General features: G+C 39.9%; 1 protein-coding gene across 1 annotated transcript in view; it reads left to right on the top strand.

Moving 5' to 3' along the window:
* Positions 1–1486: 1486 nt before the first annotated feature.
* ptpn23a (protein tyrosine phosphatase, non-receptor type 23, a) overlaps positions 1487–22944 on the top strand; it is a 90358-nt gene continuing 68900 nt past the window's right edge. Inside the window, exons 1-4 of the mRNA XM_060823757.1 lie at positions 1487–1583; positions 9323–9397; positions 14620–14747; positions 19698–19774. Of these exons, the coding sequence (XP_060679740.1) occupies positions 1500–1583; positions 9323–9397; positions 14620–14747; positions 19698–19774 (364 nt within the window). The 5' untranslated portion in view covers positions 1487–1499. The remainder of the gene's footprint in view (positions 1584–9322; positions 9398–14619; positions 14748–19697; positions 19775–22944) is intronic.

The following is a 22944-nucleotide window of genomic DNA, read 5'->3' as shown; positions in this document are numbered from 1 at the left end:
TAGTGCTTATATTTTTCCCACAGCACCCATGTTGTGTGTGTGCAGGTATGAGACAAAGTGAAAGACAAAGTTGCATGAATCTTTATTCACATTTCCACCACCAAGAAGAAGGAAATACCCTAGTGGCCAGTGACAAGCAGTGCCCTTCACATCAAAGAGCAATGCTGTGTGATCAAACAGTGAAGGGGCGGGCAGGGATCAAATCAAAAACACTTGTGTTTATATCTGTCAGCCAAGGTTCTATGATTGGGCCAGATTAACAGCCCAGTCAGGGAACTCATATTCTGTGAGGGGTCGACCTGGCTGACTTTATTACAATCACTGCAGATTTAATGTGCCATTTGCTGGTTAGCTCATGCCATCTTATTTCATTGAATCCTTTCATGTATTTTTATTCTCCATCATGGATCATGGTACTGTTCCTGAATGTATTTTACTGTACACAGTTAGAAGCTGATTTAATAATCAATATAGTAAAATGAATAAAAACTTGGAAGGGAAAAAAGCTCTGCAAACTGCTCACCTAGGCACATTGGGTAGAATTGCTTCTATGCAGTATCATTTTACTGTGGTGGGAGTAGGTCCTTGTTTAATATGTATGAGGATATCAGGTAGAATTGTTTTAAAGCAAGAGCAAAATGTTGTGACTGATTCACTGAACTTGAGCATGGTGGCTCAGTGGTTAGCACTGCTACCTCACAGTGCCAGCGACCCAGGTTTGATTCCTGCCTTGGGCAACTGTCTGTGTGGAGTTTGCACATTCCCCCCATGATTGTGTTGGTTTCCTCTAGGTGCTCTGGTTTCTTCCCACAATCCAAAGAAATCCGCGTCAGGTAAATAGTTCAAGCTAAATTGCCTACAATGTTATGGGTAAATATAGGATAGTGGAGTGGGTCTGGGTAGTCTGCTCTTCAGGGGGTTGGTGTGGACTTGTTGGGCTGAATGGCCTGTTTCCACACTATTGGGAATCTAATCTACAGATGCTGCCAGACCTGCATAGTGTTTCCACCACTTTCTGTTATCAAGAAAGGTCATCTTGACCATACATTAACTTTGATTCTTGCCATAAGTGCTAGATGATCTACTTAGGGTTTTAGAAAACATTTTGTAAGGCATTTCAGATGAAGTGATAAAATGTTTGTAAAGAGTTCTGACATGTTAGAAATTAAAATACTGAAGACGAGTATAACTAAGACGTCAAGCAAAATTAGTTTTGAAAAAATGTAATTTATGACTTTTATGGCAAATCTCTTGATTTTCAAGTTTGTCACTTTTTCATGAAGAGGATTGAGATTGGCAATGACTGTCACTTATGATCAGTTTCAATTTAGCACTTCATTATTGTAACAACTCCACCACTCTTGGGTGGTGGAGGCACCCAGCTATTCCAGGGCGGAACTACAATTCCCACAAGACTCGGGGTGGGGGTGCAGTTCCGTAGTGACGTCATATCCGCTGGATGGTGCCGACGTCTGGTTGGCGTTGGTTGTCCTCTCAACATGGAGGCCGTGCCGCGGATGCCGATGATCTGGCTGGATTTGAAGGAAGCCGGGGAGTTTCCTTTCGCCGGCGCCGTCCGACAGGTAAATAGGAGTGACGCAGAATATCGAGAGCGGAGCTTGGCCGTTCTCTGTCCGAATTAAATTATTTTGAGCACTAATAACGCCAAGGGGTTCAGACTCAAATGTTTGGTTTGGGAAGGAGGAGGAGGCTGGTGTCACTCAGGGCCCAGTGTCTGCTGAGTCCCTGTGAATCCCAGCCCCTGTGAATCCCAGCAAGTGCCTCACGTCCTGTTGCTCTTCATAATTTTCATACAGTCAAATATTCCTGGATGTGTATATTGCCACCTTCAGTGTTAAAGGTTCGGCGTCTTGTTTTTAAATTGATTTGCTGTTCCTTTCGATCGTTCGTCATTAACTTCCAGGCTTGAGACAACCAATGTCTGAGGCTGATTCAAACCGTTTCTTCCCTTGGTGGTTATACTTGACCCGGGATGAGCTGCACAAAGGGCGTTCACGCCATCACGCCATGATGATTACAATAGTCAGCTGTCAGCAGACAATGACACACAGCTGCAAAATGCTGGAAGTGCTCAGCAAGTCAGGCAGCAGCTGTGGAGCGAAGCAAAACTAATGTTTCAGTTTGAGATGACCTTTCATCAAAATGATGGCCTTTCTTATGAAAGATGCTTACTGACCAGCTGAGTTTTTAAAAAATTGTTCCATGGTATTTTTCATATTGCTTTCCTTCTGAGCCCCAGAGTTGTGTTCAAATCCCACTCCAGAACTTGAACAGACAAATCAAGATTGATGCTGCAGTCAGTACTGAGGGAGATTGTTATTGACTCATCCAATGACTATCAACTGTATACCTTTTTTCATATCTTTTTAAAACTGTTTCACTAAATATAGGCATTTTTGTCAACATCAAAAATTTGTTGTCTATTCCTAATTGTTGTTGAAAGGTGATTGTGCTAGGAAAGGAGTTTGAAGATTTTGACTCCATAATAGTCTATTTCCATGTCAGGATGTTATATGACTTGCAACTGGGACCCTGGGTTCATGTCACACTATAGCACTATATGCACAGACAGACAGATGCACGTGTGTGCACACATACGCACACAGGCCCCCTCTCATACACTCACACATAAACTCTCTCACACACCCTCTCTCAGACTTAAAGCCTTTACACTGTCTCACATATGCACACATACTCTCACAGACATTGATACCCCCCCCCCCCAAAAGAAATGCACCCACATAGATATGCACATATAAGTTTGTGGGGTGAATTTGTACTTGCAGAATTACATCTTACTTTGCTCAAAAATTGCATGAATCCGTGTAAGATTCTGGAAATCTGTTTTTTAGATTCAAATCAGTCTGACCATTGTGGCACAGACAGCTTCACAGGGAATTAACACCTCAATACCTTATTTGGGCTGACATGACACCAATTATTAAAGTGCGCTTGGGAATGCAACTTTTAAAAAATGTTTTGTGATTTACATATGAAAATACAGTCATTTTAAAAGATGAGAGACTTAACAAACAATCCAGGTCTATTTCAATATATAATTTCAGTTACATCATGCTGTAAACTTTTGCTATAAATTGTGTCTTACAATCTTATTCTCCACAATCACCTGATGAAGGAACAGCGCTCCAAAAGCTGGTGCTTCCAATTAAACCTGTTGGTCTATAACCTGGTGTTGTGATTTTTAACTTTGTACACCCCAGTCCAACACCGGCGTCTCCAAATCATGGTTTGCGTTTGTAAGTGATGATCTTGTCATGCACATGCTTCCCTTGTTTTTCTAGATGCTAGAGGTTACGTGTTTCAACAGTATGATAAAGGAGATTTGGTCAAATATATGGCAGTAATTTGTAAACAGTGCCGACAAGGTGAATGTTTAAGTGTACCATTTTGTTGGCTCTGCATACATCCAAGCAAATGGAAAGCATTCCATTACACTCCTGACTTGCCCCTTGTAGGGGTCAGCTAGCAAGTTAACCACCTCACAGTATGTGTTTGTTGATCCACTCTTGTTAGCACAAGAGCTGACCAGTTAAGTTTCTGGGCAGTGCTGATTGATTCAACGATGGTAATTTCATTGTTTATGGAAAGGAGATGGTAAGTTTCCCAGTTGGTAGAGATTGTCATGCTGGGTACTGATGTGGTGGGGATGTTACTTGCCACTTGTCTTCAGACAAGCTGACTAGCTCTTGCTGCATATGGTACAGACTGCTTCAGTGTCTGAGGAGTTCCGTATGTTGTTGAATCAGACAACACATTTCTGACCTTTTAGATCTTGAAAAAGTCATTGAGGTGGCTGAAGATGTTTGGGCCAAGGATATTATCTTGAGGAACTCTTACAACTGAAATGATTGGCCATCAATGGACATAATAATCATCCTTTGAGCTGTAGAACTTATATTTGATGAGAAACATTAATTGTTTTTCTCTCTCTCTGCCAGACCTGTTGAGTTTCTCTAGCACTTCTGATTTTATTTCAGATTTTCAGCATTTGCATTATTTTGCTATGATTCCTTGTCTTATGTGTGACCCCCAACTGTGACAGTCCCATTGATTAGGTCTCACGATTCGACCTGGAATATAAGACAACCTTATTTTCTCAGTGTCAAAATGTGTCCTTAGGCATATACGTGGCAATATCTAAACCCTACTGAACATTCTATTACTGTATTTCCTCAGTCTCCTTGGATTATATCAGTTTAGAAGGTATAATATTTTTAAAATACAAGAATGGCTCTATGGATGAGCCACTTCAGTTCTGAGGGAAGATTTGATAAGTTGGAACTATTTTCCACGGAAAGGAGAAGGCTAAGAGGAGGTTTGACCAAAGTTTTCAAAATCATGAGCTTTGATAGATGGGATAATTAACAAGAGGAGAATAGTTTTAAAATATTTAGCAAAATAAGTAAATTCGAGGTGAGGCAAATCTTTTTTTCCTCAGTCATTTGCGTTTGGAATGTAGTGTCTGGAAGTATGATGGAGGCAGATTTAATTGAGGTATTCAACTCAGCATTGGATTATATGTTAATATGTACATAAAACTGGTTATGGGAGAATAAAGCAGGAGTTGGGCTATAAGTTAAACTGATTAGAGAATTATACAAATATGATGGGCCAAATGGCTGCTGCTTGCACTATAACAATTCTGAGGTATGTTAAAATGCAATGTAACTATGAGCTTAACTTCTGTAGTGGGCAAAATGCTTGGATCTGTAATCAAGGAAGAAATAGCGAGACATCTGGATAGAAATTGTCTCATTGGAATGGCAGGGCACGTTTAACTAATTCACTGGGATTCTTTAGCGATATTACGAGTGTGGCAGAATGGAGAATGGGTGGATGTGGTGAATTTGAATTTCCAGAAGGCAATCAGCAAGGTACTGCACAAAAGGCTGCTGCGTAAGATGAAGGTACATGGCGTTAAGAGTAATGTATGAGCATGATTGAAGATTGCCTACCAGGAAAACACCCATTTATTACCACTCTTTGTTTTCTATTAGTTAGTCAATCAGTGGCTTGTGGTGTGCCTCAGGGATCAGTGTTGGAACCCCAATTGTTTACAATTTAGATAGATTCCCTGCAGTGTGGAATCAGACCCTTCGGCCCAACAAGTTCACAGTGACCCTCTGAAGAGTAACCCACCTAGACCCACTTCCCTCTGACTAATGCACCTATCACTATGGGCAATTTAGCATGGCCAATTCACCTGACCTGCACATCTTTGGACTGTGGGAGGAAACTGGAGCACCCACAGGAAACTCTCACAGACGCGGGTAAAATGTGCAAACTCCATGCAGACAGTCACCCGAGGCTGGAATCTAACCTGGGACTCTGGTGCTGTGAGGCAGCAGTGCTAACCACTGAGCCATCCGTGTCGCCTTATTTACAAAGATGCTTTAGAGTTGGAGACGAAGTGTGGTGTGCTGAAGTTTGCAGATGCCACTAAGAAGAATGGTAGAGCAAAGTGAGGTATATAGATAAGTGAGAGGGCAAAAGTCTGGCAGGTGGAGTCCAGTGTTGATGAATGTGAGGTCATCCATTTTGGTTGGAATAATGGCAAAAAAGACTATATTTTAGTGATGAAGAATTCCAGCATGCTGCTGTGCAGAGGGACCTGATGTCCTTGTGCATGAATCACAAAAAGTTGGTTTGTAGATGCAGTAGGTAGTTAACAAGGCATATAGAATATTAACCTTTGTTGCTGGAGGAATACAACTTAAAAATAGGGAGGTAATGTTGCAACTGTATAGGGTGCTGGTGAGGCCGTCCCATCTGAAGTGCTGTATGAAGATTTGGTCTCCTTAATTGAGAAAGGATAGACTGGCAGTGGAGGGGGTGCAGAAGATGTCCACTAGGTTGATTCTGGAGTTTTGAGCAGAATCTCAAAAGATTATGAGAAAAGATGGAGTAGACTGGGACAAAATTATTGGAATTTAGCTGAATGTGAGGGGATCTTTATAGAAACATGTAAAATTATGAAGGGTAAAGATAGGATAGAAGCAGGAAGGTTTTTTCCATTGGCGGATGAAACTAGAACCAGGGGCATAGCCTCAAAATAAGGGGAAGCAGATTTAAGACTAAGTTGACTAACTTTCTTCACCCAAACAGTTGTAAATCTGTGGAATTCCCTGCCTAGAGAGGTAGTTGAGGCTACCTCATTGAATGTTTTTAGGACAGTGATTTCTATTCACTTAAGGGTTATGGTGAGCAGGTGGATAAGTGGAGCTGAGTCTGTGAAAAGGTCAGCTATGATCTTATTGATTGGCAGAACATTGATGGGCCATATGGCTTATTCCTTCTGTAGTCTTATGATTGAGTTCGTATAATCATACCATAAATAAGCGTAACTGAACTCTATGTTTACACAAAAGACAATTTATTATTTTAAAAAAGGTATTTTTTAAAGCCATGTTAGGAATTTTAAATAAAATTTGTATTTTTTGTCCTGATTATTAAAATTTTCTCACCATTTTTATGTGAATTGTAAAATCATCCGATGCATGTGGTTGTCTGGGTGGCTTGAGTATGTTTGATGACACCGAATCTGGGTACACCTGTAGTCTGCAGCCTGGTTACATGGCTGTTATTTTCTGAAACGTGAAGCAAGATGCTTTTGTTCAGTAAGAGTGCCTGAAAAACGATTGGAGTTTGGTTACGTGTAAAAAGAGTTGAGCTCTATTGATGAGTAAATGAAAAGCAGAGCCCTTCTTCTGGAAGGATTTTTCTTAAGCTTTTTGCGTATCAATTTATGGTATTTTGGAGAAGAATAGGGAAATTTTCTCATGTCCGGGCAATTAATTTTTACCTTGATCAACATTATACTAGCAGATTAAATGGTCATCTCATTGCTATTGTAGGAACATGCTGTATGCAAATTGGTTGCCATGTTTCTACAACAATGATTACATTTCAAAATATATAATTGCTGTGTTTTTAGCTCCCAGGGCCTAAGCTCTGGAATTCTTTTTATGATACTTTGCATTTCCATCCCTCCCTTTAGAATAAGCTACTTAAAATCAGTGTACCTGCACCAGGATTTTTGGTCAGTTGTCCTAACATCATTTTTTGTATTTCCACCTCACATTTGGTGATGACACTACTGTGAAGTGTGATAGAACTTTCACTGTGCTAGAAATATCATATTATTTCAAGTTTTCTGTTGGATAGAAATGGAAAGGAATCTTACCTCTGATCATTTTGCTGTATTTATGTTGCAAGTGCATGTATGGTGGTGTTGGGCTGTGGGATTGATTGTTTGGTCCTGCTCTGTGACTTCCTGCACTTAGGTGAAATAGTCTGTGACCTGTTATTGTCCTGGCCTGCAGTGCTAGGAATGCCCCACCCACGTGTAAGGTTTTGTTATCAAGAGGGAGTTTTTCCTGGTCACTGAACTTTTGGAGGGCCAAGATATAGAGGCTGGTGATTTTTGGTTGTCTCTGTACCACCGGTACCGTTCTTTTTCACTGGAAATAATGTTTACTTCATTCATACTGATTGTAGTGCTTAATGGCTGGATGTCTGGTTTACAATGCAGAGTCATGTCAACAGAATAGATTTAATTCCTGTACTGGCTGAGGTTACCATGAAGATCGCACCTTCTCACCTCACTTTTAGCCTGAGGTGTGATGATCGCAGCTTAAACCTCCACCTGTCTGGTAAGAGAGAAACACTATGGCCCTCTGGGGCAATGACGATTTACCTTCTTTTCGCCTGACAAAGGAGCAGTACCTTCTGACTTTGCAATTTTGTTTTGTTAAGCTGAAAGATTGGAAAATTTTTGAGATTAGCTAAGACTGATTTTTTTTTTAAATGGAGAATGAAATTCCCAGTACCACTACCTTCTATGGTTCAATAAGATCATCTCATTACAGGCATAATATCCATGCAAATAGAATTGCTAGGTAGATTGAGCAGCCCATTATTTATAGTTTTCAAAATTTTTGCATGGGGCATGGGCATTGCTGGCTAGGTCAACTTTTGTTGTTCAATACTAATTATCCTCCAGCATTGCCATCTTGATTTGCTTCAGCCTATTTATTTCAGGAACGTCCACAGTGATGTTAAACAGGGAATTCCAGGATTTCCTACAGTGATTGTGAACGAACGGTGAGGAAGTTCTAGGTGAGAATGGTATATTACTTGGAAGGAAACTTGCAGTTGGTGGTATTTCCACGAGGAGAAAGTGAGGACTGGAAGTGAAGAGCTCTTGCCCGAAACATCGATTCTCCTGCTCCTTTGCTGCCTGCTGTGCTTTACCAACACCACACCCTCCGTACTTCCATGTATCTGCTGCCTTATCCTTCTAAGTGGTAAAGGTTTCAAAAGTGCTGTTGAAGGAATCTGGATGAGTTGCTGCAGTTACCTTGCATTTAGTACACACTGCTATGACTGTACTTTGGCAGAGGAAGTTTGTGGATGGGGGTGTAAGTTAAGTGGGACTGATTTATCCTAGCTTGTTCAAGCTACTTGCATGTTTAAGCTGTAGTCATGCATACCATTCCAGAAGTATAGTACTGGTCACTTCACCTTAGATGGAAAGATGAAAAGTGCAACTTTTTCTTTGATTCTGGCTATTTTGCTGGTATTGCTTTCTATCTCTTCTCCTCTCCGCCCCACCCCCCCCACCACGCGGGTTTCTTTCAGTACACCTTCCCATGTTACGTTGATGTTGAAATAGGTGATTACGGTAGAGAACGTCAGTAATTATAGAATCTGCAGCAGTTGCATGTTGAGTACCAGTATGCCAATCTTTCAATGTTTATCTGCCAACATAGCACTGAGTCAGAGCTGAATCTTTTGGAGGCTATCACAGTAATAGTCATTGCTCATTATTTCAAATTCAATATATGAAATTGCAACCAGACCTTTAGACGGATGTACTTTATTGGCTTCATTTCACCTGGGCAGGCATAGCCAGCATTAGATTCTTGAGTGACTATGGAGCTGATACAATGCAGAAGCAAGCAAAATCCATAACTGCAATTGAATTGAATTAGCTTTATTGTCACATGCACTGACATGGAACTGATAGACTTCTGCTTAATCTTTTATGATCCCACTTATTTATCCTCTGCCTCTGCTTTAAATCTAATGTGTGCAAAAAAATTGCATTATTAGATACAATGTTAGAGGTTCTGGAAATTAGGGTATGAGGTCAATGACGAGCTTTGGTCAAGGGGATGTCTGTATTTCAGTTGTGTGCCGCAGCTAACATTATGTCATAATAAGTGATGAAAAAGTGGATTACTTTGTCCTCTAAACAATCTATCAATTATCTTTTCAGTACATTTTGAAGCATTATGGTGAAAATCCTGACAACTACAGTGAGGAACTGAAGAAACTTGATCAGCTCAGACAGGCAAGTGCCTAATAACAGATTGCTACTGAAACATTAGACTGCTGCCTTGGACAGATGGAGCTTTAAGCTCCATGTTTGTTTATTCAGGGAACTTTGTGTACCGTGCTCCTTCCCATGTGACTTACCTTTAGTTTTAACCAATATCATTACTGGTACAGGAGAACCTCAACTGCTCAAGGTTCCTTGCCAAAACAAAATAAAAATGATGGAGTCATACTTCAAATTTCACATTTTAACTTTGCTAAATTAGATTGCAGTAAATTCTGTTTTGTATCTGATGCAGTTTATTCATTCACTTGTACTGTCAATCATCTAATACAAGGCAATAAATAAATTGGCCTTGCTGCCTGTAGTGATTGTGACCCATACTAAAGAAGGTGTTTTTCTACAGCGCTTTGAAAAACAATTCTGATGGAAGAAGAACCAATAGCATTGTTAACTCATCTGTTAAAAGTCAATGAAGTGGATATTATAGTCAAGATTAGAGTGGTCAGGCACATCTGAGGAGGAGGAAAATCGTCATTTCGGGCAAAAGCACTTCATCAGGATTCCTGATGAATGAAAAGTTACTATTTCACTATTTTTCTGTCTGAATAAAATAATACTATTTAGCAGCAAGCAATTACTGAGTGACTTAAAATCCATAACAATTGTTCTCATCCTCATCCAAATAATGACTCAATCTTCCACTTCATTATATGGATCATCAACATCATCATCAGTAAGCATGTCCTATTTCTGACCCATCTTCCACAAGGTACAGTGAATATACCGTACTTGTTGATTTGGTGACAATTGCCATTCTAATTTCATCCCAGACCTTTGCAGTCCATTAACAGGATTGCTGATGTCAGAGCATGTTTGATGTCTCATTTTGTGAATGATTTCTCTCCTCCAGTCATTGTTATTCCACTTTTTCTCAATTGTACTTGAAAGACTTGTTCAGAGAGACATGTTGAAGCCTGGTTGAACTACTGGGAATCACTGCAAACTCCATTCTGCAATCTAACATGAGCAGTAACTATATTGACGATCTGTGACCTCATAATGTCTCAGATGTCTTTCTTTGATAATTCCTGGTCAAAACTCTAAACTTGCCTCTGCTGTCTTTTTCAAACCACCTTCATCCAGCTGTCGATCTTTTATCGTGAATGTCAATGACTGCTCCTTTTGGGAATTGCTTTCTTATGTGGCTTTTTCTCTTGAATAAAGTACAACCATGAATCCATTCTTAATGGCAATTTTGTCTTCCTTAGCACCATTTCTCTGCAAATTTCCTTATCTTTGTATTGGCAGATGTTGAATACATATTTTGCATCAATCTTATTTTTAAATAAACACTAATAGTGTTTAAAAATTACAAAGTAATCAAAGGGCAATGAAGGAGAGGAAATAAATGGACTAGCTATGACTAGAGAAAAGGTGCTAGGTAAACTAATGGGACAATACACCAATAAGGCCCTGAAGAGATGCGTTGTAGGATATTAAAGGAAGTAACTAAAAAGCGATTAGATGCACTGGTAGTACTAAATAAAATCCAAAAATTGTTATAATCTGGAAGAGTACCAGAATTGACAAATTGCTCATGTACCACCTTTTACTTATTCAAAGTTTGTGAGAAGATTTGTAGCTCGGGTGCTCGCTGTTGTGGTTCTGTTCGCTGAGCTGGGAGTTTTTGTTGCAAACATTTTGTCCCCTTTCTAGGTGACATCTTCAGTGCTTGGGAGCCTCATGTGAAGCTTCCATGAGGAAACGTTTGCAACAAAAACTCCCAGCTCGACGAACAGAACCACAACAACCTTTTACTTGTAAAGAGAAAGAGATATAGTAGGTATCTATAGGCCAGTTGGCTTAACATCTGTTATTGCAAAAATATTAATCTTTTATGAAGGATGTAATCTTAGACCATTTAGAAATACATAATATGATCAAGCAGTGTGTGGATGGCTTCATAATGGCTAAATCATTTCTGACAAATTTATTAAAATACTTTTGAAGACGACAGGACAGATAAAGGGGAAGCAGTGGATATAACATTAGGATTTTCAGAAGGTATTTGATAAGGTAACCACATTAAGATATTTAATAAGAGAAAAATGCATGTAGTTGGACATATATTAATATGGATAGACAATGGCTGAATAATAGAAGTCAGAGTTGGTATAAAAGGGTCATCATTATTGGAATGCCACAGGACTGATTACGGATCATCAGCATGGCTTTGTGAGGTGTCTTTGAAGCTTTGTTTTTTGAGGAGGTAAACCAAAATATTGAAGAGGCCAGAGCAGGAGACATTGTTTACATGGACTTCAGTAAAGCCTTTGACAAGGTTCTGTGTGGTAAATTAATTGGTAAAGTTAGATCACGTGGGGCAGAGGCAGCATGGGTTCATGAAAGGCAGGGGTCATGCTTAACTAACTTACTGGAATTCTTTGAGGTTACTATGAGTGTGGTGAACAACAGGTATCTGGTGGATGTGATGTACCTAGATTTCTAGAAGGCATTCAACAATGCCACAAAAAGGCTGTTGCATTAGATAAAGGTGCATGGTGTTACAGGTAATATATTAGCACGGATAGAAGATTAGTTAACTAACAGAAAGCAAAGATAAATGGGAAAAATGGTGGTTTTTCTGGTTGGCGATAAGTCGGTAGTAGTGTGCCTCAGGAATCATTGCTGGGACTGCAGTTATTTACCTAGATGCTTCAGAGTTGGAGACCAAATGTAGTATGTCAAGGTTTGCAAATGACACTAAAATGAGTGGTACAGGAAAGTCTGCAGAGGAACACAAAGTCTGCAGGAGGTTATAGCTAGGTTTTTTTCTTAGTTTCTGATTTACAATATTATGGAAATGGAGTCTCCTCAGTTTAGGGGACTAACTCTGTGCTGGCTGGGCCACAGTCAGTGTGTTCCTGCTGCTATTGAGTTTCTTTGTCTTTTTCCCCTTTGTTTAGAGAAGATATTTGTTTCTTTGTTGGGTTCCTTTATTGTTTGTTTGTGTTTGTTTTTCTTTATTTTCAGCAAACGAAAAGAATGAGAGAAAAAAAACCATTATGTGTTAGGGAGCAGGTGGATTGCAATGATCCCTGGAGTGGCTAAGACAGAGTTTATGCAGTATGGAAGGAGACATTTTGGTCGATCATCAAACATTTATCTGTTCCTATCTCATTTTTTACTTGTATGTTATGGCATTTCAAGCATTCAACCAAATATTTCTTAAATATCTTCAGAATTCCTGCCTTTACCAGGCTATTAGGCAGTGAGTTCCAGATACCTGTCATCCTCTGGATGTAAAAATAAATTCCTCAAATCCCTTCTGAACCTCTTTCTCCTTACTTTAAAATTGTGCCCCTAATTATTAATCCCTCAATTAAAAGGAAAAGTTTCTCCCTATCCATCCTGTCTATGCATGTCAGAACTTTGTGCACCTGTCCTTGACCTTCTCTGCTCTAAGGAAAACAACCACAGCTTATCTAGTCTAGTCTTCATTGCTGAATTGCTCCACCCCTTGCAAATGCTTCATCTCAGTGAATCTCATCTACACTCTGTCTAGTTCAGTCACATCACATCCTTCCTTTAGTGTGATGACCCAGAACTGCACACAGTACTTCAGCTCCTTCACAACCACCATGTTCTTGTATTCAGAGCCTTGACTAATGAAGGCAAGGATCCCATTTGCCACCTTAACTACATTATCTGGCTGTCTGCTGTCTTCAAGGGTCTGTGGAAATGCATACTAAGGTCTCTTTGATTCTCTCCACTTCCTATGGTCCTATCACTTAATGTTGCCATGTTAGTTCTCCCAAAATGCATCACCTGACACTTTTCAGGATTAAATTCCATTTGCGCTGTTCAGCCATCTGACCAGCTCATCTATGTTGTTCTGTAGTGTTAATGCAAGTTACCTTGCACTGTGGGATTTACAATAGGAGAGAGAAAATATTGATGCTTTAGCTGAATCTATGATGAGAGAGTTTAAAATAAAAATTCAAAACCTTTGTGTCAGTTCAAAGAAGACCTGACTGCAGTCAGATGTAAGAATTGTCTCTCCTCAAAAAAGAGATTGTTCAGAGCAGTTAAGGAAATAAATTACTTCAGTGAAATTTTCAGACCAGGAGTGTTTGGTCAGATTATTTAAAAGACTGAAAATCTAGGCACTGTGTGAGCAGTCAAAAGACCTCCGTTCACCAGACAGGAATTCAAGAAGATGCAGTTAAGCTAGAACCTATGAGTTTAATACGTAAAGAAATTTTGTGCATTTTGATTAACTGTAAAATGATGGTGGTAGGGTGTAGATGGGATTGTGTTTTGCATGTGCTTTGAATTCTGTCAAACTACTATGTTTTGCTCGGTTTTTACAAATTTTCTTTAATAAACTTCTGTTTAATTTTCAAATTAAATCTGCAGCCTTGTCTGCTTGTGCTTCAATGAAAGGCTACATGCTAATTTAAAGAAGAATCATAGAATCCCTACAGTGTGGAAACAGGCCCTTTGGCCCAACAAGTCCATATCAACCCTCTGAACAGTAACCCACCCAGACCCATTCCCTTACCCTATTATCCTATATTTACCCTGACTAATGCACCTAACCTACACATTCTGAACACTATGGGCAATTTAGTATGGCCAATTCACCTACCCCCCCCCCCCACATCTTTGGATTGTGGGAGGAAACTGGAGCACCCGGATGAAACCCACGCAGACACGGGGAGAATGTGCAAACTCCACACAGACAGTCGCTCGAGCCTGGAATCAAACCCGGTGCTGTGAGGCAGTGCTAACCACTGAGCCACCATATTGCCCTGGCTTGAATCATCAAATTATGATGATTCAAGCCAGATTTTATTCTCTGATCTGACTTGTCTAGTAGTAACATGAGCTGGAATTATAACAGCGCAGAAGGAAGAGAAGATGATGTAAAGCAAGATGTGGCTGGATGTGACAAGCTCAGGTTTTTGAAAGAAAAACTGGAGCCCGCCATTCTTTTGACTTTTTTATTGACTGGAAATGCTAACTTAAAAATTAAAATGGAACCCTTGGTTCTCTGTTAATCTTCGTTATAAAAGCTAATTTGTAATTTTAGCATTTCTTATCAGGAATGATCTGATGATTCTGGTGCTGTTTGAGTTAAAATAAGAGGAAATGATGTGGGAAGACAAGTTTTATATAATTGTGTAATTGTCCCCACTGGGTGTTAATCACACAATTTTGTTCTGTTGCAGAGTGCTGTGAATGTTACAAGAGACTTTGAAGGATGTAGTACATTAAGAAAGTATTTTGGCCAGCTTCACTATCTGCAGAGTCGCATTCCTATGGGTTTAGGAGAAGAGGCGGCTGTCCCGGTGACGTGGTAAGAACAATATTATCTTTGAGTATTTTTTTTCTCTTGCTACTTTCTTTTATCCTCAAGACCAAGACCATTAAGATACAGTTGTCCACTAATACTTTCACCTAAGAGGTAGTGAGTAGCAAAAGAGTTTTGGATTGAGTTACGGAGTCGTACATCACAGAAACAGACTCTTCAATTCGACTTGTCATACCGACCAAGTTTCCCAAACTAAACTCTTCTCAGTTGCCAGCATTTGGTCCATGTCCCTCTAAACTATTCCTATTCATGTACCAAACATCTTCTAAATGTTGTAACTCTACCTGCCTCTACCACTTCCTGTGGCAATTCATTCCACTCAAGCACTATCCTCTGTGAAAGATTTACCAATCAGGTCCCTTCTAAATCTTTCCCCTCTCACCTTAAACCTATGCCCTCTACTTTTGAACACCTCTACCTTAGGGAAAAGGCCTTTGCTGTTCATCTTATCTATGGCTCTCATGATTTTATAAACCTTTATAACGTCACCTGTCAATCTCCTATGCTCCCAAAAACAAAGTCTCCATGTAGCTCAAACTCTCCAGTCTCTAACATGCTTTAACTCTTTTCTGCACCTTTTTCAATTTAATATGGCCATGTCCAGTCTTAAACTCCATTGCACTTTTCAGTAAAGGCCCTTGGATAGGGTTTGGAAGTAATGAGTCTAGATTAGAGTTGTGCTGGAAAAGCATAGCAGGTCAGGCAGTGTCCGAGGATCAGGAAAATTGATGTTACGGGCAAAAGCCCTTTATCAGGAAAGTGATAATCCTGGCTCACTTTATCTTGAATCCTGTAATCCAAAAAGCCAATTTTGACATTTCTTCTGCACTGCTCTTAGCTTTACTGTCAGCATGTTTATTTTTTGCATACTTGTTTGTCGTGGAGATTCTGGAAAGTCCAGCACTTATTTCCTCCTGCGAATTGCCCTAAAGAAGGTGATAATGAGTTGCATTCTGGACCTGTTGCAGTGTATCTGGAGTAACTGAATCCACAATGCTGATTGGGTTTTAAAATTCCAGGTTTTATTTTTGTCTGGTAGGGGTGAAGGCACAGTAATACAGTTCCAAATAAAGATGCTATGTGGTTAGAAGGAGAATTTGTAAGAGGCATGTTCTGTGAATGTCTGCTTATCCTTTTAGGTAGTAGTAATCATTGTTTTGGAAGGTGCTGTCAATGGAGACCTCTTGACTTGTTACAGTGCAGCTTTGTAGTGCTAGTGACTGAGAGAGTGAATGGGATGCTGATCATACAGCCGGATTTGTCCTAATGGTGTTGAGCTTCTTGTGATGTTGGGGCTGTGCAATCTAGGCAAGTGTAGATTATTTTATCGTGTTTTTAATTTGCACCTTAATGACAGGCTTAATGCTATTAGGGGAGGAGTTATTTGCAGCAAAATTCCTGGCTTCTGAACTGCCCTATAGCGTGAATATTAATATGGATGGCCCAGTTACGTCTTTGAATAGTGGTAACCCATAGGATGCTAATGGTGAAAGATGCAGCAATGATAATGCTATAGAGCATAAAGCTAAGATGGTTGGATTCTTTCTTGGTCAGGCTCTCATTGCTAGTATTTGAATAGCAAGAATGTTACTTACCAATTCAAACTTAGTTTTTGCTAATATCTGGGGAATCACAAATGATGCTGAATGTTATGTGCAATCATCAGTGAATATTCCCACTTCTGGCCATTATGTCAGAAAGATGATTAAAGCAGTTAAAAGTTATCGGGTTTAGGACGAGCAAAATACTGGAGCTGAAATTGTTCGCCTTCAATAATCATAATTCTGTTCCTTTAGGTTCAACATGATTCCCAAACAGTAGAGAATTTCCTCTTCTGGTTCCCATTGTCTTCAACTTAGTCAGGGCTAAACTTAGTGCTGCATTCAGTAAAATGCTATCTTGATATCAAGAGCAGAGACGCCCTTTGTTGAATGTTGCAATCCATATGTATTATTAGATCCACAGCTTTGTTGGGAAAAGATTTCAGGACCTTTACTCTAGAGTGAAGGAATGGAGATAAATTACTGAGTAAGCATATTGTGTGACTTGGAGGGAACTGTGTAGGAGGTAGTGTTCCCAGGGGCTTGCTGCTCATGTTCTTCTGGATGATGAGCTCACTGCTTTGGTGAATTGTTGAAGTGCATCTTGTAAGTGGTGTGCACTGCTACCACTGAGGGCCAGAGATGAATGAAGCTAATGTTTAAGATGGTGTATGATATTCTATTCACTGGAGGTATTCTGTCCTCAAACAGCTTGACAGGTTTGGAGTTGTAGTCATAGAAGAAAGTGAGGAATATTCCATTACACTCCTGACATCTGCCTTTTAGTGGGTAAGCAGGTCTTGGAGAATTGGGAGTTGAATTACCAATCACAGAGTTCCCAACCTCTGGTCTCTCTTATTTATGTGGCTGGTCAATAAGAGTTTCTGATCAGTGGTAACCCCAAGATGTTAGGGAATTCGAAATGGTAATGTTGTTGAGTCATGGTTGGATTTTCTTCTTTTTGAAGGTGACCATTCCTTGACACTTGTGTGACACACATGTTACTTGCCACTTCCCCCAAGTCTGACTGTTTACAGACTTTGTTGCTTGTGGTCATGAATTGCTTCATTATGTGAGGAATTGTAAATGTAATTGAATACTCAGATTGTGAGCCACCATCCACATTTCTGAAATTACAATACAGGGAAGATCGTTAATCCAGCTGAAGGCAGTTCAGTCCAGAACAGAGCCAGGAGGCCCAGGTTCAATTACCAGCTGCTGCAGAGTTGTGTGATGTCATCTCTGAACAGGTTGATGAGAAAATATCTACATTGAAGAATTCTGCATTTGTGATTTAGTGATATTGTCCCAACCTTTGAGGTAGGAGGCCTGGGTTCAAGCCTAACTTGTTCCAGATATATGTAATGACATGTCTGGATAGGTTGATTAAAACAACCATGCTGAGGAAATCCTGCAGTGATGTCTTGGGGTGAATGGATTAAGTCTCCAATATTCAAATTTTTTTTACTACATATGACTCCAGCCAGTGGTTAGTACACGACTTATTCCCATCAGTGCTATTTTTGCTAGGGCCCCTTGCAACCTTACCTGGTCAAATGCTGCATTGATGTCAAGAGAGTCTGACTTTTTGCACCTCTAGAATTCTTCTCTTTTGTCCATGTTTAGACCAAGATTGTGATTCAGAATTGTACTTAGCCCTGGAGAAATCCAAGCTATGTATTAATAAGCTGGTCATTGATAAATTAGTGCTACCTCCTTGCTGATCATTGAGAGAGAAGATGGATAATTAGCCTGAGTGGATTTTGTTTTATGGACAGACCACATTTTGTGTAGTTTTCCAATTCATCGAGCAGGTATCACTTTTGCTATGGAACAGCTTGGCTCTATTCACAATAATTGTGTGCATATCTTTAGCTCTACAGCTGGGATATTGTCAAGTCTCAAAGCCTTTTATATTTATTGCTCAGTCATTTCTTGATATCACATACAATGACTTGGCTGAAACCTGGAAACTTCACTGGGAGGCTGAGGTAGGTTTTCTGTGCGCCATTTCTGGTTGCAGATACTTACAAATACTCCAGCCTTATCTTCAGAACTGAAGTGCAAGACCCCACCAACGTCATGGATAAAATATACTTGGACATCCTCCTCCTGTATTTTGAGTTGCCCACAGCCTTCATGATTTGATCTGGAAAGCTTGCAGATTTTCGCTCTGAACTGTTTGTGAGGTTGCTTAGCCCCGTTTGTAACTTTCAGAAAAGGGAGTTCTCCTTGATTAATTTTAACTGACGTGCTAATACCACATTTGATACACTATCCCTCTTTTGAAGATCAGTTAAAAGAGCACAAAAATGAATCCTGTGTAGGATCTAGATGATCTTTGTGGCACAGTTTGTAAAATCATTGTGCGAGTTGCTGTATTTTTTCTAATCAAGTTTAAAACTCTCAATCTGTTTATCTGCTATAACAGTAAAGGAGATTCAGAGTGAGGGTCTATTCATCTTCCTTACAAAAGTGGAAAACTCATGGTGAGGATTTTACATGCGTCTTGCTAGCTGACCGAGTTATAGGCCTGCATTTTGAGCACAATATGTATTCGGGATTGTTTTGCTGCTTTTGAGGGCTCCTCATGAGATTTTGGTTTTGTTTTCAGGGCTCCTTTTTCATTTTCACAAACTCCTCCATTAGGTAATGCAATTATGTAAAATCAAGATCTTATGTATTTAACAACAAATGCTCTCGTTAAAAACCTGACACTTCTAGACACAAAACGCTGTCACCGTAAATGTACTTTCACAGCCAAATTGTTGCATGATTATGTCTAGCAGTCATTACATCTCAATGAATTCATTGAGAGTGTTTGAGATGTGATAACACACAAATTAAAATCTTGATGAAATAAAACAGTTCAACACTTAATTGTATAATTGACAGGTTCATTAATTTAGCAGCCTCTACATTTTCCCCCACTGAATATCTCAAACTCTGCAACTTTAATTAGGAGACTCTCTTTATTGGCAAGGAATTCATTATCTTCGTTTTCCTACTCCCAGTTATGACAATTTCTTTGTTGAAAGGTTTAAAATTCACTCCTCCACAATGTTTCCCTCCCCACTCCAGAAAAAAGGACTCGCTGCAAGTCTATCGGCTATCAGTAGCAAATCTGGGCAAAAAGCAATCGGTGATTGGAGGTGCAGCTCTTCACCGATCCTGACCATTCTGGGGTGGCTTTCTCCTTATTGAGTTTTCTTGGACTTTTTGAGGTGAATTTACCCGATGCTTCCTTGTTGTTTTGTGTAATGCAATCCTCTTGTGCATGACGTGCTCAAGTTTGTTCAACTCAGGTAGAGCTTCGGACCAATATGCTGTGTTAGTCCAATAGAATTAACAAGATCTATATACTGACAAACTGATGTGTTTGCTGAAATTGCAGGACAGAAATCTTTTCTGGCAAAACAGTAACTGTTGATGAGATCTGCTATGAACAGGCCTGCATTTTATATAATCTCGGTAAGTAATGTTTTTTGATTCATTCATAGTTATGAACTTGGCTGATTGGGCCAGTATTTATTATCTATCCATCGTTCCCTTTTGAAAAGGTGGTAGCGAGTTGCCGCCTTGTACCTGCTTGAGTTGTTGTCCATTTGGTGTGGGTTCAGGAGGGAGTTCTAGGATTTTGAAGGACATTGAAGAATGCTGACTTATTTCCATGAATGAGGAGTGATTTCGAGGAGAACTTTCAGATGTTGATTGTCCCTCATATCTAGAAGGGCAAAAGGAATAAATGGTAATGGTTGTGGATTTGGAGATAAGGAACCTTTATTAATTTCTGCACGTATTTCGTAGATGGTACACCTTGCTGCTACTGAGCATCAGTTGTGGAGGGAGTGAATATTTGTGGATGTGGTGCCAATTAAGTACACTGTCTTACCCTGTATTGTGTCAAGCTTGAGTGTATTTGGAGCTAAATTCCTCTAGGCAAGGGGAAATATTCCATTGCATTCATGATTTGTCTTGTCGATGGTGAACGGTTTTGATGAGTCAAGAGGTGACATGTTCACTACTGGATTCCTAGCCTTGATTGCTCTTATACGCACAGATTTTATATGATGAGACCATTTCAGTTTCAGATCAGTCATAATCCCCGGGGTATTGACATTATAGTTTTGTACAGTGATCTGCAACTCTCCGGTAAAACCTTAAAACTAGCCTTTAATGTAGTAAGACTTCAATGGTAACTTCTGCTATTTTCTTCGCGGATCTAAAAAAAGTGTTTTAAGTAGCGCAATCAACAGTAATGTTTTTCTTGTCTCTATGTTCACTTGAACAAAGATGTCACTTTAAAATTTGTATATATATATTTTTAAATCCGAATATTGACATCACCTGCAAACCTTGGGTTTCTTGGCCATGCCTTGTTACCATTGAGAAGGTGATATGGTCTGATAATACTATGGCACACCACATGAAAGATCAGTTGTAAGAGTACACCTTGAGATTGCAGATCAGCTAGACTTAAAAGATATTAGTGAAACAGTTTGGATTTTTTTGACAATCTACAAGCTTTACTTGCTATGGCCTTTTCAAAAAGCAATCCAGGTTCTTTTGAAACCAATTTTTGAGTTTTCCAAGTGCCATAGGGAATTTGAAGTTCTGTTCATTGAATTACTGACCCAGGACCTCATCTAGTAATTTAAGTACATTGCTGCAAGAGCTAAATATTAATATGAACTGTATGGGTTGATAATCTAGTATGTATAAGAAATGGTTATCTAACCTTAATGTTCAATGATAAATGATGGAAGGAGACTCGAGCTGCTGCATATACTAGTTAGATCACAAGATAAAGGAACAGAATTAGGTTTGGATTTATTGAATCTGTTCTTCCAGTCGATCATGGCTGATGTTTTTCTGGACCTTTTTCTCCTGCCTTCCCCTTGTAACCTTTGATTTCCTTTCACCTCAATAAGGTACGTATCTCTGTCTTAAATATACTCAATGACTTGGCCGCCACACCCTTCTGTGGAGGTGAGTTTCACAGGTTCACCGCTCTGGTTGAAGAAATTTCTTCATCTCAGTTCTAAAGGGTTTTCTTTTCATTTTGAGGCTATGCCCTCAGAAACATCATTTCCATGCCCAATCAATCCAGGCCTTTATGTTCTTCAAGTTTCAAAGAAATCCCCTGCCTTGACCTTCTGAACACCATTGTTATCACACTCAGAATTCTCAACTGCTCCTCATCTGACAAGCCCTTCATCCCTGGGCTCTATCTTGTAATCCTCATCTGGATTCCCTCCAAGACTAGCACATCCTTCCTTAGGTACAGGGCTCAAAACTGCTCTCAGTATTCCAAATGCGGTCTGACCAAAACCCTTCTACTACCTCAGTACTACATCCCTGCTTCTAGCCCTCTTGAAATGAATGCTAACATTGCATGTACCTGCTAACTGTCCCTTTTGAGCTTCAGATTTCTGAAGCCTTTTGCCATTTAGAAACTAGTCATGTCTCAATTCATCCTACCAAAATGCATAATCTCACTTGCCCACACTATTCCATCTGCTGCTGCTTTGACCATTCTCCCATTCTTCTGCAGTCTCCTTACTTCCTCAGCACTACCAACCCTCCATATATCTTTGTCATCTACAAACTTAACAACAGTGCCCTCAGTTTCTTTGTCCAGGTTGTTAAAGTATAATTGAATAGCTATATAGTCTCAACACTAGAATTCCATTACTCACTGGCTGTCATCCTGAAAAAGACCCCTTTATCCCCATTCTCTTCCTTCTGCTAGTCAGTCAACTCTCCTTCCATACCAATATCTTGCCCTTAACGCCATGGGCTGCTTATTTAGCAGCCTCCTTGACAAAGGCCTTCTGAAACTGCAGATAGATTACATCCATGGCGGTCATGGAGTCATACAGATGTACAGCACAGAAACAGACTCTTCAGTTCAACTTGTCCATGTTGACCAGATATCCTCAACTAATCTAGTCCCATTTGCCAACACTCGGTCCACATTCCTCCAAATCCTTACGATTTATATACCCACCCAGATGCCTTTTAAATATTGTAATTGTACCAGCCTCCTCCACTTCCTCTGGCAGTTCATTCTGTACACACCATTCTCTGCATGAAAACGTTGCTCCTTAGGTACCTTTTAAATTCTTCCCTCTCAACCTAACCTTTGCCCTCTAGTTCTGGATTCCCCACCCCAGGAAAAATACCTTATCTATTTACCTTATCCATGCCCCTCATGATTTTGTAAACCTCAGCCTCCAACACTCCAGGGAAAACAGCCCCAACCTATTCAGCCTCTCCCTATTGTTCAAACCCTCCAATCCTGGCAACATCCTTGTAAATCCTTTCTGAATCCTTTCAACATCCTTCCGTAAGGAGGGAGACCAGAATTGCACACCATGTTCCAAAAATGGCCGAACCAATGTCCTGTACAGCCACAACATGACTTCCCAACTCCTATACTCTGTGCTCTGACCAATAATAGAAAGTATACTAAATGCTGCCTTCATTATCCTATATATGTGCAACTCCACTTTCCAGGAACAATGAACCTGCACGTCAAGGTCTCTTTGTTCAGCAGCACTCCCCAGGACCTTACCATTAAGTTTATCAATCCTGCCCTGATTTGTCTATCTTGCTCATTACAACCTCCAAATAATTCT

Source organism: Hemiscyllium ocellatum, chromosome 4 (genome assembly GCF_020745735.1).
Source record: "Hemiscyllium ocellatum isolate sHemOce1 chromosome 4, sHemOce1.pat.X.cur, whole genome shotgun sequence".
Lineage (NCBI taxonomy): Eukaryota > Metazoa > Chordata > Chondrichthyes > Orectolobiformes > Hemiscylliidae > Hemiscyllium > Hemiscyllium ocellatum.
The sequence above is the reverse complement of the archived record's forward strand: the minus strand, read 5'-3'. Positions and strand labels throughout refer to the sequence as shown.